This window comes from Triplophysa rosa, linkage group LG8 (genome assembly GCF_024868665.1).
Source record: "Triplophysa rosa linkage group LG8, Trosa_1v2, whole genome shotgun sequence".
Taxonomy (NCBI): domain Eukaryota; kingdom Metazoa; phylum Chordata; class Actinopteri; order Cypriniformes; family Nemacheilidae; genus Triplophysa; species Triplophysa rosa.
The window spans coordinates 15556395-15574759 of NC_079897.1; the positions used below are offsets into that span (position 1 = coordinate 15556395).

The 18365-nt window shown below is 37.7% G+C and overlaps 3 protein-coding genes across 4 annotated transcripts; all 3 read left to right on the top strand.

The window, feature by feature from the left end:
• Positions 1-303: 303 nt before the first annotated feature.
• On the top strand, positions 304-2867 carry nppcl (natriuretic peptide C-like). The gene is made up of 3 exons (XM_057340096.1): positions 304-663; positions 1878-2079; positions 2161-2867. Exons 2-3 carry the CDS (start codon positions 1981-1983, stop codon positions 2458-2460), a joined length of 399 nt encoding a protein of 132 aa, XP_057196079.1. The 5' UTR covers positions 304-663; positions 1878-1980; the 3' UTR covers positions 2461-2867.
• A 4232-nt stretch (positions 2868-7099) lies between these two features.
• gapdh (glyceraldehyde-3-phosphate dehydrogenase) lies at positions 7100-11652 on the top strand. Of its 2 annotated transcripts, none has more exons than XM_057340308.1 (12): positions 7100-7180; positions 7469-7514; positions 9215-9314; positions 9434-9540; positions 9613-9703; positions 9785-9900; positions 10159-10240; positions 10400-10551; positions 10797-10875; positions 11003-11086; positions 11176-11273; positions 11350-11652. In XM_057340308.1, the coding sequence occupies exons 2-12, from the start codon at positions 7492-7494 to the stop codon at positions 11417-11419; spliced, it is 1002 nt and encodes a 333-aa protein (XP_057196291.1). In that variant the 5' UTR covers positions 7100-7180; positions 7469-7491; the 3' UTR covers positions 11420-11652. The 2 variants fall into 2 exon arrangements, with proteins under 2 accessions (XP_057196291.1, XP_057196293.1); XM_057340310.1 differs by having other exon boundaries at positions 7109-7180; positions 7466-7514.
• A 906-nt stretch (positions 11653-12558) lies between these two features.
• Positions 12559-17778, top strand: opn9 (opsin 9). The gene is given in 10 exon segments (XM_057340570.1): positions 12559-12857; positions 13614-13746; positions 14848-14998; positions 15397-15536; positions 15874-16012; positions 16202-16316; positions 16425-16505; positions 16664-17156; positions 17159-17182; positions 17343-17778. Coding segments are annotated over 9 exon segments (1506 nt in total). The 5' UTR covers positions 12559-12857; positions 13614-13619; the 3' UTR covers positions 17579-17778.
• The last annotated feature ends 587 nt before the right edge of the window (positions 17779-18365 follow it).

Genomic DNA, 18365 nt, shown 5'->3' on the forward strand with positions numbered 1-18365 from the left:
CTCTCAACAGACACAATATTCCCCCAGCCTGTGGTGCTTTTGGCAGCCAAGGTCACAGCTTGCAAACAAAAGGATGTGAGGATGGACGGATGAAAAGAAAAAAAAGGATGAGATCATTTTAAGAGGGTGGATGGAGACACCTGGTTGTGGTGCCCTGATTTTGTGTCACGATTTTTTGCTATGTGCGTCCATATGATGTCACATTACAGGCAAAAGGTGGCATCCCTCTGCCTGATCCCCTCGACAACGTCAAGCACCCCCTCGATACCTCTGACATCATCCGAGAGACATCAAGATAATTATGTGCATTTGTATGTGCGTGAGAGAGAGAGACATAGAGAGAGAAAGAGAAAAATGGGAGGGAAATAGATTTGTATGTGTGTGGCATGAGTTGAGGAAGGTGGGGGGATAAAGCATATATAGACACTCATACTTACACATGAGATACTATTAACATACTCACCCAGCTCATGCAAACACACATTGACATACAAACAGCACCCACATTACATCAAATTCCTGCACTCACAGAGAGAGAGGAAAGAGGAGGCTAGAGATGCCCATAGCAGGTGCCAAAAACTGAGACGAGACAGAAAGAGTCAAAGGGATGGAACAGGAATAAAACACTTAGTCAGGCTTTAGAAGATCTACAATCTATCTTTGGTGAGTAAAACTATTTATTAATGACTTTTTATATATATTTTTCTGTTTGTATATTCTAGGTTAAATAGTGTAATGCAAAATGAGGTAATGCATCCAATTCATTAATTGATCATTGATCATTAATTACTGATTATATTTTACAAGTTATCTCAACATTTAAAACAACATTACGTTATATATACAAAACTGTTTTTTTTCAGCAAAATATATACATTTTAAAATGTTATTTTACCTAGAAATTAAGTAAAACTACCTGCCAAGAATATGCCCAGATAATAATCTAAAAAAAATATAAGGAAATAAATACTGCCGGAAATCATTTTAACTTATGTTTTTAATTATTTAAAAGATTTTGAAGATATTTGAGATTTTGAAGATTTTATTTTACTGAGAATTTGCATTTTTGCATCAGAATTAAGCATACTCTCAAACACAATTTTCTGTTATAAATTGCCACAATGCAAAAAGAAAACAGTTGTATTTATTTATTTTCTTATTATCTTCTTATGTTACTGTAATATGAAGAAGTGCTATAATGAAAATGTAAATATTTTTGTGTAATAATATGCAAATTAATCTATTTTCCTAATGAGAATAAGAGTCAAAACTTGAAAATAATGACAAGAAACTTAAAGGTTAAACCTTCAAACGTGGGAAAAAGCCAATTTCATGGAAATAATGTCACCCTGCAAAAAATAGGTCATATATCCTTCATGCAAAATATAATTGCTTATTTTATTTGGTGCACTGTCAGAAAAAAGTACAAAACTGTACCTTTTATCATTGGTGGGGTGCTACCCTTAAAAGTTCCTATTTTGTATCATGACAGTTACAGTATACAAAACATAAAATGTTGTTCCTTTTTGGTACATTGTTGTACCCTAGGGACCTATTGTATACCTTGAAATGTTTTTTTTCCCTAAAATTTAACTGTACATTTGAAAGCAGGATGTTATGGGACCCCCTACAAGGGTTCCAGCCCAGTGACGGTAAAAGAGACAGTTTTGCACTTTTTTCTGACAGTGTAAAGTGACACCTGAATATGGTTTAAATGGAGTCAACCATACACGGTTGATGTACTGTAAGACAATAAGGATGTTTTCAACCTGATTCTGGGTTTAATCAATACTATAACAGTTTCATTGTGCAACTAACTTCTTTTTCTGTTTTGTGCCTTTCTTTGTGTTCACTGTTTGTGTCTATATTTTCTACAGTCTTGTGTCCATTTGTGTCTGTGTTTGGGTGTGTTCGTCTAAACCTGTTCTAACTATCCATTCCAGCATTAGTGGTGTATCTGGGACAAATATCACTTGCACCATGTTGTGCTCTTCTGTATTTGTGGTACTTGTAGCCCTGCTCATCCACCCAGTGCCTGGTCACACTCGAGCTCTGCACACCCCAGACAAAGCCATGCAGGTGAGCTTCCTCGTGTTAGTACATTGTAGATTGTAGATTGTTAATACAACATTTTCTGACATCAGAATGCTCATTTTAAAGGTCATCAATCAGTTCCTTGAGCACTACAATGACCTTTTGACCCTTGATGATCTTGAGAATCTCACAAGTGACCAGTCAGAAGAGCCCATGCAGACCTTCAATTCTGGGGTAAAAGTTGCAGAATACCCTAAATGGATTGACATACCCGTGCAGACAGAGAATGCCTGGATCCGCCTTTTAAAGGGGGCTTTGACCAATCAGAAGCGAGCTCCACCAGATCGGTTACGGAGGGGTTGGAACCGAGGCTGTTTTGGCCTGAAATTGGACCGGATTGGCTCGATGAGTGGTCTCGGGTGCTAAAAATGAACTGAGGGATGAACCAAGATGATGTGATAATGGTTGTCCTACTGAAGGTAGAGATCATGACCAAACTCTGGTCTAGTCTGGGAGGCCGAGAAAAGAAGAGAACTAGGTGGACAAATTCATTAATGTATTTAAATATACTATTTCTTACATCGGATTTGAAGTGATATGTTGTTTCGCTGTATTTGCATATTTATTTCTCAATGAGGGTAGCAAGAATTGAGTGTTTTACTTGTTCCTTAAATGTAGATGAGTTATAGTGATCTGGCTTTTGAGTTTACTAGTGACCACAGATATCAAGGTAATAGAAATGTCTGTGGTGAAAAGCTTAAAGATCATGCATGGTACATAAACATAGTAATGCTTACATTATTTCTGTACATTTTGCATGAATAAATTAATAAATTATAAAAAAGTCTTCTGTTTCTTTTTGCATTCTGCATGTCGTTTGTATTTTATATCATGTATTTGGTGCGTTGAACATGAATGTTTATATTACGCTTTCTAAATGCAGGTATCCTTCATTTCTTATCCCACACATCTTCAAATCCTATTTTTTCTGCTGTTCTGCGTTTGCCCATTTCACTAATCTCAAACCCAGAATATGTAAACCATAGAATATAATGTGATTTTCACAGCCAAAATTAGCTCTCATTAAACAAACAAAGAGACTGACACACATCCCTCTGTGATAAAGAGTAAGCAATGTGTGAGGTGATGTGGTGGTTAGGGGGGGAGACGCCCCTCATATGATTGTAAAGCGCATTGGGTGTACAGCAATACAAAATAAAGCGCTGTATGCCTCATTCATTCACACACTGAAGATAAAAAAGTAAGAATGATTTGTAAGGAATCTAATATTTGCAAAATTTTAAGTATGTTTTTTACTTAATTATGTTCTACCAAATATCAAATAACAGGATATTTTCACTACAGAATACAAATCGCTCTTATTTTTATCGTCTGACGCTGAGAAGGTATTTGTAGTCTTACACACACCAACAGTTACTGAATGTGTCGAATCGCTTTACAATTTTTTTCTTCCATTTCTTGTCACTAAATTGTATCACTAAAATATTTGTGTAGGAGCATTTTAGCTTGAAATATTACATTCATTCAATCTTTTCTATTTACTGGGACACAATCTAGTAGCTTGACAAAACCTTTTATTAGCAAAAATTATCTCATTCGTAGCCTACACTTTTGAACGCTAGGTTTAGGGGCGGGGTTAGGGGTGGGGCTTCAATGTTGCTTTTTTCAGTAATCCTTCATTTTGTACGTTTCACAGCATATCAATTCATACGAATTTGCCACCTCGTAAAACAGTTACAAATTCCCATGCATAAACGGTCCAAAATAGTTTTATACAAATATTGGTATAGTCATTGAAAGAATTTATATTTTCTATACATTTTCATATACTATAAATTAGAGATGCACCGATACTAAGCTCATGTATTCGCACTCATACTCGTAAAAATGCACCCATACCAAAGACCGATACCTCATGTGGCATAACTGACTGAACTGATTGAAATTTGTTGTGAAATTTGCTTTGAAAGTTTGTGACAAGCACATAAAAGTATTTCTTTTTTCATAAAGAGTTTAGTTGTTTGTAATTATAAAGCTATTCTATTTTTATTAGTCTCACTGTTTTGTGAAAAGGTACAGGCATAGGTAAAGGCATCGGTATCGGTAAGTACCAGAAAAAAATATCGGTACTTTAAAAAGTGGTATTGGTGCATCCCTACTATATATGCAATTATTATATTTGCTCATCTTATGAGGATTCTATGCTAAATGTACTATTAGTTTTTAAAATAGCCTATACTCAGATAAACTTTAAAAGTTAATTGTTTTACTTGTGAAATCCTAATGTCCTAATTTTTACAGATTTTTTGGAACTGTTTTATCATGTCCCTCTCGCACATATATTTGCTAAAATTGACTTTTGTTCCATGCACCCACTTTTAAAAAATCTGTAAAAGTATGGAACTATATATTGTATAAATATGAAGGAATTTTCCATATTAAGTTTTTTACAGTTGTTTTACCTGTATTTTAAATTTTGCACTGCATTTCTGTCACGGGATGTAGCGTATTGAGGCGCACAACAAGGAGTATATTCCATCTTGTGATCCACAAGTATTTAATGAATCCACAAGAGGTGTGTAAGGAATCCACAAGAGGTGTGTAAGGCAAACCGGACAATAAACACAGGGCTTAAATACAATGGAGAACATAATTAGGGAGAACAGAAACAGGTGTGGGGCAATTAACGACCAGGGAAACTAATGAGGTGTTTTAACATTAACGGAAATGTCAGTCAAATGAACGGATAAAGCACAGGCAGAAAATTACCAGTACATTTTCCGGGTTTTTTTACAGTGTAGAGTGTTGTTTGAAATGCAAACTATAACCCTACACACCTTCTTTTAACAGCAGATGCATTTCTTTAATTTGACCACAAGATGGCACTTGTATAGTTTAACCTTTAGCCATTAGGAGGACTCTGAACTCTACAGCTTGTAATACAACTAGACAGCTTTAATAATAAGTTAATGTATAACACACCCACATCCATACACATGAGAAAACAGAGTTAGATCAAATACGAATGGCTGCGAATCCTCCAGCTCAAGAATCTGAATCTGTAGTGAATTTGTTCATGTGACATGACAGTTGTATGTGTCTACGTGTGCTTTATTTTAAAGCTTGTCTGATTCTGGCTGAATCATGTGAGTCAGTTGTCACAGTGAGAAGTGGCTTTGTGCAGGTCACTCCAAAGAGGCACAAGATAGCTCCAGTGGAAAGGGTGCGGGGTCAGTCGCAGAGTGTTTGCGTATTTTTAGCCCGACCCTGCACACCATCCAGCACATTCTCTCTGCCGGTGGGGGAGAAGAAGATAGCAGAGATATACATACACTGCAGAGGTGGTTGCTGAGCGCTTTTAGTTTGTTTCTATGAGCAGAATAATTGAAAAGAGATTGTTATGGCATGAAAGTAAACACACATTATGATTAGCTTGGACATTTATTTGATTAAATCGTGAAGCTATGCCGGTTCATTTCAATATCCTGTGACGAATGTAGTTTGACCTTCTCTTCATCTCTGTGACCTCAGAACTATCAAAGGAAGCCAAGAGAGTTTACAGGAGCGGTCGTGACAGTCCACACGGTACCCTCAGATGGTATACTCAAATGTGATATGTGTCATATTTGTGACATTAAAATACTTATATACTCCTAAAATTCTTCTAAACCAACCTAATATGCAGGGACGAGACAAAAGTTGTAGCATTATTACATTACAGTAGTAATATTGCTTTGTCAGGATCTAATATTGGTGCTGATGTGACAGGTTTTTGTCAAATTCCATCAAAATGATTTAAGTAAATCCTTCAGCTTTAACATCAGTTTGGAGACAAGATGACAGCTTTTCACATTAATCAAAGTTGCAGATCATATCTTGAAACAAACATACGACTGTACTAAAGGAACATCACTCTCGCACATCTAATTGCTTTAAACATTAATCTATTCTCACATTGTGCCTGTGCAATGATGAAGCATCTACTTTCCCGGATCATGTCGGTGTTAATTGCTACTGTACCCCTATGATTAATTGCAACAAAGAGACATGTACATTTACAAAAATGTATATGACGCTACATCTAACAGATAACAGAAAGATCACTACATGAGTAATGAAATGTACCTTGTAATTATATAATTTATGAACTATAATCAATCTCTATCCAGTCATTCCTAAAAGGTTTGTAATTGTTCTAAACCGAAAAGCACTTGTCAATGGATTTAAATTATTTTTTGTGTATTGTGAAGGTAACAACGTGCACTATAAATTTAAAATGAGCACACTTTCTTTCTAATGCGCATGTGCTGGTAAGAGATGCTACGTACATGCAATTGTAGGAATAAAGCAATGGAGAGATGAAGGGAGTCACAGGGAAGGGTCATGGTCTTTCCTGTAAATGTCACACACTCATGATGAGGGTGATTTGATCCCTTGCTCCATCTCTCTCACTCAGGACCAGTCACTATAGAAGGTCAGGGTGGGCAAACACGCTCACACTAATTTCTCTCTTTTTGGAGCGTCTTAGTCTGTGATTTACATTAGCAAATATATTTTCCCCATATTGGCTCACTTAGCATTAATTACAGGTTTGGCATACCCATCACAACCTGCAGTGATGCACAGGGTTGCAAACTCAAGAACTTACTGGTCTTTGTCAGGATAGAACCTGCAACCTTTGTCTTGGCGCTTAGATCATTAACCATGATGCAAACCCCACAGGCATGACTTCACCAGGTCAACTTGTCTATGGCATGCCAACAGGTGTATTTTTTAAAAAGCCTATAAATATGCACAAGATATTTCTGATAAGCTCAGACGCAAGACATAAGGCAGGCCAATTCCTGATGAAACTGATCCTAAACAAAATTAACTTTGCATGTAAATTATTAAATATAACGTGCTAAGGATTTTGTTCATATCTATTGGCTTCATTAAATGATGATTATTTAAAGAATGCAACATTTAACTATGACCTTGACATTCGGAGGGGGCGTGGCTACCCGGTTCTAAAGTCCAAGGGGGCGTGGCCAACACTATCACACCAGATATAAATTAACCTAGTTGCCCTGGTTTACCTACTCACACACGAGGTGTCAGGAGGAACAGAGGCTTCTCACAAACGGTAAATAAAACTTAAGGCGTATTATACACTTCGGATACAGATTTCAATGCCCGGACTATCATTTCTTTGACTATAAAAATAAAATATTTACTAACGTGTCTTCGACACGAACTTTATAAAACTTGCACGACGTCTTAAATTTATATCTGTTAAAGCTTATGTAATCTCGACGTGAATTAAGTTTACACGCACTCCGCAGCTCTTGATATCTACTACATTGCACGTAGGCAACCTGTTGCACTTTGTGATCCAAGTTCACATTCAAATAATGATCTTTTTTTTCAGCAGAGGACAAGACCAAATCGGGCATCATGGTTAAAGTTGGCATCAACGGGTAAGTTTAAATTTAACTTCGTTGTTGGATGGAATCGTATCATGGGACACAAATGTGTTTGTATATCTAAAAGCTAAATGGATCAAATGTGGCCTTAGTATTATAGGGTGCTGATTAGCAGAAGAACTTGATCGGTCATAGGTGGCGTTTTCATTGAATGATTGGAGGGGGCGTCGCACTGTTGGTCTTGTGCCAATGCGGTGTGTGCGTTGTGACGTAATCGCGGCGTCAAGGCACGTTTTATCTTGATTTACTTCACCACTCTCTCCCGACTTTTACTCTAGGGTCAGAGTTTACTCTATATGGAAAGTTCATCCAAAAATGTTACTTGGCCTCGAACTTGTATTTTTGTTTGTACATCACGAGAATTTTAAGACATTGAAAGTCACTTGGGGTACAAAACAAGCCTTCCATCACAAATGAACATGCGAATGACTAGGTGATCTGTATCTGTCCCTACCATGCGAGACCCCAAAATCAACTTTAACCTTTTTTGAAAGCTTTTGCTGTCATGCAGTGGGAAATGTGGTCCTTGGGTAGCCTACAGGGCACATTCATGTAACCTACTACTGAATTCACATGTAGGCCCACATATTTCACAACACATCTGTGATTATTCAAGGTGGGTCATGCAAACTTTTAGATCAGCTGAGGGAAGGATTTGGGTTGTAAAAGAAAATTGGGATTGATGGAGCACAGTTGGAACTGTGCTGCTATTTGTTTTCATGGCTTTTAAATTATAAATTAATAAAAAGACCAAGTTGTTGGGTTTTTTTTTGTTGTTGACTGAGTTGTGTAGGAATGCTTGTATCATTTGTCACTGGGGTTGTCAGGACTCTATTTCACTAAGTTTTCTTTAACGTTCTTTTAGCTTCCTTGCTTTTTAATGAATCTGCAGATTTAAAGGCTTACTTCTGGCCAAACAGTCAACCCCATTTACCAAGAGCTATATACCTACTGGACTTTATGCCTTTACCCTGTTTCTCAGCTTGTACTGATGTCATGCAAATGTTTTGAAGTGGTTGTTCAACCTTATCGGTGCAAAGCAGTATGTACTGTGATCCCTGTTTGTCTGCGGTATATAGGGGACATATAGGGGAGGATTTTGTCAGGGAACTAAATAGAGTCAATCCCTTGTAACAGCACTGCTGTTATATGCACCAGAATAGCTCACAATGACAGCTGGAGTCCCCACAAATTCTTTCTGAGCATTTTAATGGCAAAGGGCATGCCTTTTTTAAAGCTCTGACAAAGTCGTTCATTTGCCATTTCTCTAATGCATTTGGGAACACTGCAAGACTGTATGACTTGAATTTGTTGCCAGTTGTATGTATGAAAACATTTAGATTACTTGAGATTAAAAATCTATTTGGAAAGGGTCCAAATGCTGGTCATCTTTGACTGGTCTGGTTGCATGAAGGGGCCAATCACAGGGTATCATAAGAACTAGAAGTCGTTTCGTACTTGTTTAGAAATGGGGCACATGTGCCATCTAGTGGATGAAGCAGAAAATTACGGGTGAACCTACTTGCAGGCAGCTTGTAAGAGCTCATTTATATAAATTCCAGCAATGTAAAGAATAATTGGAAGGTTTTACTGAAGTTTTGTTTTTTTTCTATTGAGTTTAAGAACTTTAGCTGCCTTGAAGTACTGTGAACCAGCAAAAGTTTGAAATGATTAAAACACTTCTGTATTTCAAGATTCGGCCGCATTGGGCGTCTGGTGACCCGTGCTGCTTTCCAGTCCAAGAAAGTAGAGATTGTGGCCATCAATGACCCTTTCATTGACCTAGATTACATGGTGAGTTTTGGTTCCTATTTTTAAGTTTCCTTCTGAGTGATAGGAAAGTTTATTTCTTGAACTTGTGTAAGTTTTAATGCCATTTAAAAAGAGATTGATTCTCTTTTCTCTTTAAACAGGTCTACATGTTCAAGTATGACTCCACCCATGGACCGTACAAGGGTGAAGTTAAGGCTGAAGGTGGCAAGCTGGTCATTGACGGTCATGCCATCATGGTCTTTAGCGAGTGAGTGTTACAAGCTGGAAAATACTTTTACTTGTGAAACAAACTTCTGATTAATATCTGTCGTCCATGCAGGAGGGACCCAACCAACATCAAATGGGGTGATGCAGGTGCTCAATACGTGGTGGAGTCCACTGGAGTATTCACCACCATTGAGAAGGCTTCTGTACGTCACTTATCACATCAGCTGTCAGCTAATTGGTCTTGCTTGTATTTCTAAACCTTTGTCTTGTGCTCTTTCTGTTAGGCTCACCTTAAGGGTGGTGCCAAGAGAGTCATCATCTCTGCCCCCAGCGCTGATGCCCCCATGTTTGTCATGGGTGTCAATCATGAGAAATATGACAGTTCTCTTAAAGTTGTCAGGTATGGCCATACACCTGTATAAATGCAAACATGAACTTGGTTATTACCTAGAATCAATATTGAGTCTTTTAAATGCTGTTTGGCACAACAACCACACGATTGTGTGCGTGTCCTGTAATGAGGGTTAGTCTCCAGTAGGGGGCATGCTGAAGCAAACGGAGTCATAAAAAAGGTTCAAACAAACTGTTTCTCATGGACATGAATACTTGCAAATGAGTAACAAAACTTTCTCGAACCATTCTCTCATTTATTCTCTAGCAATGCCTCATGCACTACCAACTGTCTGGCTCCCTTGGCCAAGGTCATTAATGACAACTTTGTCATCGTCGAAGGTCTTATGGTAAGATTAAGCTGCCAGTTCAATCCCACCAAAAGCCTTTTGACCCAAAAGTCGCTTTGTGACCTGCCGTAACGCTAAAATGTATCCTCACTCGGGTCACAACGAATGCAAATGAGATGTGACTTAAGCTTTGGTTTCATAACCCTTCCTCTCTTTCAGAGCACTGTGCATGCTATTACAGCCACCCAGAAGACTGTTGATGGACCCTCAGGGAAACTCTGGAGGGACGGCCGTGGTGCCAGTCAGAACATCATCCCAGCCTCCACTGGAGCTGCTAAAGCTGTGGGCAAAGTCATTCCTGAGCTCAATGGGTCAGTAGCGTTACCCACCTGCCTCATTGGTTAGATTTTGGTCATTTCCCACAAATGAGTTTGAGATTCAGATTCAGTGTTATGCATGGTTGCGTGAAAGGTCAGGGTTTACTTGCTGATATTTGGTCGTCATTCGGGATGCACTGTGATCTTTACTTTGGGGAACTGCAATTGTTTCCTGTCATTCTTGCTTCCTATTTTTTGCAATCCAAACAAGCCCTTATGTCTGTTCCTGCTTATTTCAGCAAGCTAACTGGTATGGCCTTCCGTGTCCCCACCCCCAATGTGTCTGTGGTGGATCTGACCGTCCGCCTTGAGAAACCAGTAAGTATTGCTTCCACGTCTGTACAGTGGATTTGTTTAAAATTAACTTTGCATATAACAAATTTGAATCAAATCTCTCAATGTGCGTCTGACGAAATGTTTAAAATGTGCTTCATTGTAACTACAGGCCAAGTATGATGAGATCAAGAAGGTGGTTAAGGCTGCAGCTGATGGCCCCATGAAAGGCATTCTGGGATACACCGAGGATCAGGTATGTATCATTTCAGGATATGTACTGATGTAATAGAGCAAGTTTCAAGTCCTGTTTTTGTGGAATTAAAAACTAAGTGTGGTCTGTAGGTGGTGTCCACTGACTTCAATGGGGATTGTCGCTCATCCATCTTTGATGCTGGTGCTGGTATTGCCCTCAATGATCACTTTGTCAAACTGGTCACATGGTAAGAAAAAATGTCCTGAAACTCTTTGCTTTTGTAGTTTGAACCGATTTGAAACTGAATTTGTAATTCCTCATAGGTATGACAATGAGTTCGGTTACAGCAACCGTGTCTGTGACCTGATGGCACACATGGCCTCCAAGGAGTAGATGTGACCCTCTTGCCGTTTTGATGTGACATGCCGTTCTCCCATCTGATTGGATTCTTGCTCCGCATGCCTAAAGGGGAAAATGCTTAATTTGAAGACCAATGTTATTTTTATATGGAAACGCTCTGTTCTGTTACTGTGTGAGGTTTAAAATAGATGTTGACTTCAAAGGCATTTCTGTCTGCTTGCGACCTGTGACTGAATAAAGTCCTCTGTTTGTGAGACATGAAGAAATTGTATGGGTGTTTACTTGCACTACAAGCTTTTAGCGCCAACCAAGAGCACGTGGAAAAATCAAGTTTTCACCATACTAATATTCCGAAGAGGTCTGTAAATTAAAGCTTTTTTTTAAAGCACAGCTTTCCGTATTGTGAGAGTTGTCACAACCATAACTGTCCATATTCCTCAAATGGGCACATACGGAAAGGACATAACTGATTTACATATTTTGGACATGTTAAGTTAATCGTGCCAGAACCTATCCATTTTATAATGGCCGTAAGTTATTTTAATGTTTTCTAACATCCAACGGTTTGTTTTGGGACTCGCTGGTCTCTGGTATGCGTTCTCTCTCACTTTTCAATACGCTGTCCATTAGTTAATCTGGGTGAGTACTTTTCCATCAACAAAACACTCTTGGCTTTGTAAGCCTTTATGAAATGTCTATCAATTTTATTGATGTGGTGGACATGCAACCCATTTCAACATCACAATAATGCATTGCATTAGCAGGATTCAGCTTTGACAACGATTATGATGCTTTGGGGCATAAAAATATATGGGTTACATTTGCATTGCTTCATGCTTATTTACACAGTTGCACCAGACATGAAAAGGATTCTGAGGGTCTAGAATATTGATTATAGATTGCCCTTGTATATCCTTGCACGTATGTGTTTGAATTTATTTTTGCTGTTTTAAGCTCTCCCATTCTCTTGATAAGAATGAGGATAGTGGATTAAGAGACTATAGCTGCAATATTTCACATGGTTGTTGGATTTATGCACATTTACAATATGCATTTCAGGCTTTCCTCGACAAACGCATATAGTGATTGTCACATTGGCCTATTAGTCTTGTACCTGTAGCAACACATGCTGTCCTTCAACTTAAACATCATCGTTCAGGTCATCTGTGGAAGTTAGGGGTGTAAACAGACAGAGATGAAGAGCGAGAGAGAGAGTAATGGCAGTGGATGTAGAGGAGGTCAAAGGGTAGGACTCGTGGGAGGGCTCCAATCGTTCGGTGCGTTTCTGAATACTGATGGTCCATTGCCGGACTGACCAAAGAAAAATTGATTCACTCCTCCAGTATATACAAAGAGTAAAGGGAACAAAAGCGGCTTATAATTGAAAGCAAGCGCTTTACTTTGAGATTAACCGACAGACTGACAAAGGGAGATAGAAAAACACAGAAGAGGTGCACTGACAGAGAGAAAGGTGAGTAAAAACTTTTATCTAATGCTTTCATCAGCTGCTTCACCTGAAACCTGAGAAAAAAAGAGGTGACACAGAACACAGCAAGTGAAACTACAGCTCTCACAGTTCAACACCATTTGTGTTAGAAAATAAAACGTTTGTTATCTATTACTTTATCTTCTCTCTTTTTTCTGTTGTTGTTTTTATTTCTTTATTCATTTCTTGATTTTTGTCATATTATATATAGAAGCAGAATGTTTGTTAAGACATTCTTGAATATGAGCAAAAGACGTGAAAATACATTTCCATTGTTTACCTTTTTGATGTTTTAGATTTTTTTTCACTCCCACAAATTCTTGAGTAAAATATCTGAGAAGTATATTCTCATTCATATTCACATGTTTTCGCAAAGCAGAGTGACTAACAACATGAAAACCAAAGAATGTATTTCTGATGTGTACCAAAAGATTGTCGAACTTTGCAAAATAAAAGTGGCTGTAATAAAATATAGTGAAAACATTATAATTCCCATTTAATAATAACAAATAACAATTATTTTTTTGTGAATGTTTAGAAAAAATATCATTTTGCTCATATTTCTGACCATTATATATATTTATTCATAATAAAATACAATTATTACATTTATATTAGCCTATTAGTTATATTTTATGTATAATTTATCATTTTTTAATTTATCATTTATTAAACATTTGTCCCAAGGATGTCAACAGCATTTTTCTGTTCTTAAAATTGACATTTTTCTCTCTTTTGTAGCAGTTAATGTCTCAGTGTGTGAATAGCTCATGGACGGGGTCTGTCTTTGTCCCATCCTCTGTCCCTCATGCTTTCCGCTCTCATCTTACTTCATCTGCTGACCTCAGCATAGCTATCGTCCTCATCATCACAGGCCAGTCACATGTTATTCTGACAGCCATACACACTATACATTTCTTTATACTTTGATATTTATTGATATGCTTAAATCTTTGCAGACTTCTAGTGGTAGTTAAGTACACAACTGTTTAAACATTACCTAGATATTTCTAAAAGAACAGTGCTTTGTTGTCCAGTGTGCTTTTTTCTTTCAAAATGTAACCTTTTGTTATATACAGTATTTTGTTTTATAAACCTCATTTATATATTTTGCTACGTTTTTTCATTATACGATATGAAATGTTACTTTTAAAATGACATTAAATCATATTATTACAGTTGTGGTTTACTGCAACCAAAATTTGCTAACTAGGTTTTTCCAACAGCCAACCAAGGACACAACAGTGTGAGTGAAGCCTGTGATAAAATATGAGATCTGTACAGAAAAGAAAGAAAACAATCTATTGACTGTTGAATAAGAATTGACAGTCGAATTGAACAGAACATAAGTGTGCTGTGCGTGTCATTTTTAATGAAGCTGTAAATGAATTAAGTAAGGTTAAAGCAGTCGAGCTGTATATAAAAATATATAATTATCCATCATGTAACTGTTTTCAAATCTCATTAACTCTTTGTACTAATTTCATAGTTCACATTTTATAGTAACCTAAATACACAGTTTAAACATGTTTAAAAAAAATTGACTATAGAAAAAATAAAACTGTTTTATTTTATAGTTATGTTATTTATGTAATCTTAAGCACGCTTCACTGACACTCTTACATCCTTTATGATTCTTTAGTTAATTCACTTTTTGTTTTGGTTATCAATATAATTAGCCTATAATTTATTATGGGTTTTCTTGGACATCTTGGACAAGGGCAATACAATAAAGGCACGTAGCAAAACCAAATAATTAACGCATTAAGAAAAAGTTTCTTGTAATCTTTCTAAAACAAAAAGGCATACTCTTCAATAACCTATTGATTTATCTGTTTATATGGAGAAAAATAAGGCTAATCAATATTTCAGGCTTTTTGTGTTTGTTGACCACACTACAAATTCACATCTACTGATTCCCTCATATATTTTTTACTATAACTATGACCAAAATCTCTCCCTCTCTCTTCCTCAGGTGTGGTGTCAGTGGTTGGGAATGGACTGGTGTTGTTAGTTTATGGTCAGAGGAGAAAAAAGCTCAGAGCCCATGAGCTGATGACAGTCAATCTAGCTTTGTGTGATTTTGGCTACAGCCTGTTAGGAGCGCCGTGTATTATTACCTCAAGGTACCGCCAATGAAATGCGTTTTAGACATTTAGTTTTGCTCTTTGCTTTGCAAATACAATATGCATACATTATAAGTCTAGAAAAGCTCTCAGTACATTTGTCTGTTACGCTCTTGTGATCATTCCTCCATATTTTAGGAGCTTGTAAAATCAGTCACGGTATTGTGTTGTTTAGAAAAGGAGCTTTACAGTCCATATAAAAGCCACTGATAATGCTATTACATAATATCCAAGCAAGGAATAATATTGAGCTGATTTGACTTTAGTGAAACTTTAACAGCAAAAGAAGAAGAGTCATTAGATCTGAGCATATATTTGATATGCAGAGTTCTGGATATTTTTGGATTTGCTGCACTCAGGATTGTGTTACTGCTGTTTCACTCTCTTTCCTACTGTAGTCTGTCTCATGCATGGATTTTTGGAGAAGCAGGATGTCTGTGGTACGGGTTCCAGGGATTTGTTTTTGGGATTGGATCCCTCATTACCACCAGCCTTATTTCCCTCGACCGCTGTTTTAAGATCTGTAGCTTTCAATATGGTATACCTATTATATTCTTATAGCATCGTTTTCCTGTCCCCAGTAGATGTTTATGTATGTTTGTTTCAAATAAAAATTCTAATATCACGTATTCACATGTATGTGACTCTTTCTTCCGTGAAACACAAAATAGGATATTTTGAGATATGTCTCAAAATGTGGTTTTGTGTCCATTCAATGGAAGTCAACAGGGTCCAGTGTTGTTTGGTTTTTGACATTCTTCGAAATATCTTCTTTTGTGTTCTGCAGAAGAAAGAAAGCAATACAGGTTTGAAATAACATATGACTGAATAAACAATGAAAACTATCGCTATAACTTTCTTTTACGTATTCTCAGGTCAGTGGCTTGAAAAAAGACACGCCTCTCTATCAATTTCTCTAGTGTGGCTCTATACAGTATTCTGGGCTTCTCTACCTGTCTTTGGCTTTGGTAGTTATGGCCCTGAACCATTTGGAATCAGCTGCACCATAAACTGGTAAAAAGTCTTCAGCAGTTAACAATACTATATATTCACATAGGAATTTGTGGTGTACTTGTGGCAAGCTTTGGAGTGAATTCGCAAGAAACCTGTACATAATACTCACTCGTAAGCCAAGTCATTTTGGAAACTGGAACATGCCACAAGTACAGATCATAGTTGCTGATTTTATTTATGTATGGACAGGTGGAGGATGAAGTCTTCTCTGAATGACAGAGTCTATATTTTTCTGATCCTGACACTCTGCTTTGGAGTTCCCACCCTCACCATCATCACCTCATATGCTGCCATCATCATAAAGGTAGGAGAAAAATTTCAAGATTATCATTCACGCTGATACAAAAAATATTCCCTGGTTGAAGTATGTTGAAGTAAATTCAAGTGTAGTGACAGTGTGTGATGATTTCAGGTGTATCGGTCTGGTCGCATATTGGCCTCAATTCCTTCATCCAATGTCACTCACAGCAACAAAGATATTCGGCTGACAAAGGTACCAGATCCAACTGAATTACCATTTAAAGACGACAGATTTTTTAAACACAATAATTCTAGTTTATAGTCTAAGTTTATAAATCTTACATTTATGCCTCACATTCCATCTCCTTTTCCTTCTTGCATCATACAGTTTCTGAACCATTCTTGTTGCAGATAGCAGCAGTGGTGTGTTCCTCATTTCTCATCGCCTGGACTCCCTATGCAATTATTTCTCTTTATTCTGCTCTGACTGCCAAAGAGGAGCATCCTGGAGAAGACGGGGGAACAGCCCTCTCAGCTGGAATATCAGAAACGGGGTACGATCACGGTCGACAGCTTTCTGACGTCTTTGGTTTTCCTTTCCTCGTCAACTGGACCTCACCAGAACACTTTGGAGATGCTTTTGGTACCTGGAGGAATGTGACTCCCGGTCAATCTCAGTCTTCATTAGGACATGGACCCAAATCAGCGTTGGATTCTGTACCTGGAGGAATGGATAAGTCACATTATGTTTCCAGCCTGAGTCCTGAGGTCACTCTGATACCTACCATTTTTGCAAAGTCACACTGCATGATAAACCCCTTCATCTACCAGATCATGAACCGAGATTTCAGAGAGGACATTTATGATCTCCTGCGCTGGAGAGTGAAAGATGAAGAGAGGAGGAGGGCTCAGATGGAAGTGATTCGGAGGGTGAAAAACTGAATATACTATCTGTTTAAAATGTTTTAAAACTTTCAGACTTTTTTCAAGTTATCTTGAAGTATATTTGTAAAAATTTCATTTCGTCCCATTTTACACCCATATTTCTCGCCCTTTTCTATCCATTTTTTTGTCTTCTGCACACATGCAGGGCATCGTGGGAGCATCAGTCTTTCTTACATTTACAGCTGGAAAAGGAGAAGCACATCTACCAGTCAGGCACCCGGCGAGCGTGTGAAAAAAGAATCTTCACGAAAGAGTAAAGGGAAGAGAGGGTCTTCTAAGGGGAATGTCCCAGATGGGTGGGCATCCCTGGAGACTGTGACCTTAGACACACACTCCAATCTGGAAAGAGAGAAAGGGAATGAGGCAGAAAGAGAGAAGTAAAGTACATGTAACAGTGATGACAGTTCATGCCAAACACCATGTAGTTCATTATTCAGTTGGTTAACTCATTTCCATTTCCAGCATTTGACATATGCTTTTATCCAAAACGAAAACAAGTAAATCTATTTTTTTAGCATAACTAACAAATGTATGTTACGTTTGTAGTAGGAAAAGTTAATCTCAACATCAAAATTGTGTTATTTTTTCTCTCCCACATGACGTTCAACATGTTTTAAGACCTCCCGGCACGAGAGCACTTTGACGCATGCGCATTCAGTTTGTACAGTTGGGCAAAAAAGTGCAAGTCTTCCTCAATATCGAAATTCATCAAACATTTTGCAAAGATCAGCTTATATACAGCGTGCGTCTGCTTGTAAACACAGAGTTGCGCTTCCGGGTTGTCAGTCAGAACGCTGGCGTCTTCCCCCACCGAATGCGCATGCGTCGAAGTGCTCTCGTGAACGCGCACGACAAGACAGAGGATAATATATAGATTAAAGTCGTTATTTTGTTTTGTTTTTCGCACATAAAGTATTCTCATCGCTTCAAAAACATTCAATTTGAGCCACTATGAGCGGATGGACCAATTTAACGATGTCTTTAGTACTTTTCTGGACCTTGACATCAGCTAACCATGATGTCTCTGAGGAGGCCTGGAGATCTCTCGGATATCACCTAAAATATCTTTTTTTGTGTTCCGAAGATGACAGAAGGTCTTAAAGCATGTTGAACGTCATGTGGGTGAGTAAATAAAAACACAATTTTGATTTTGAGATGAACTTTTCCT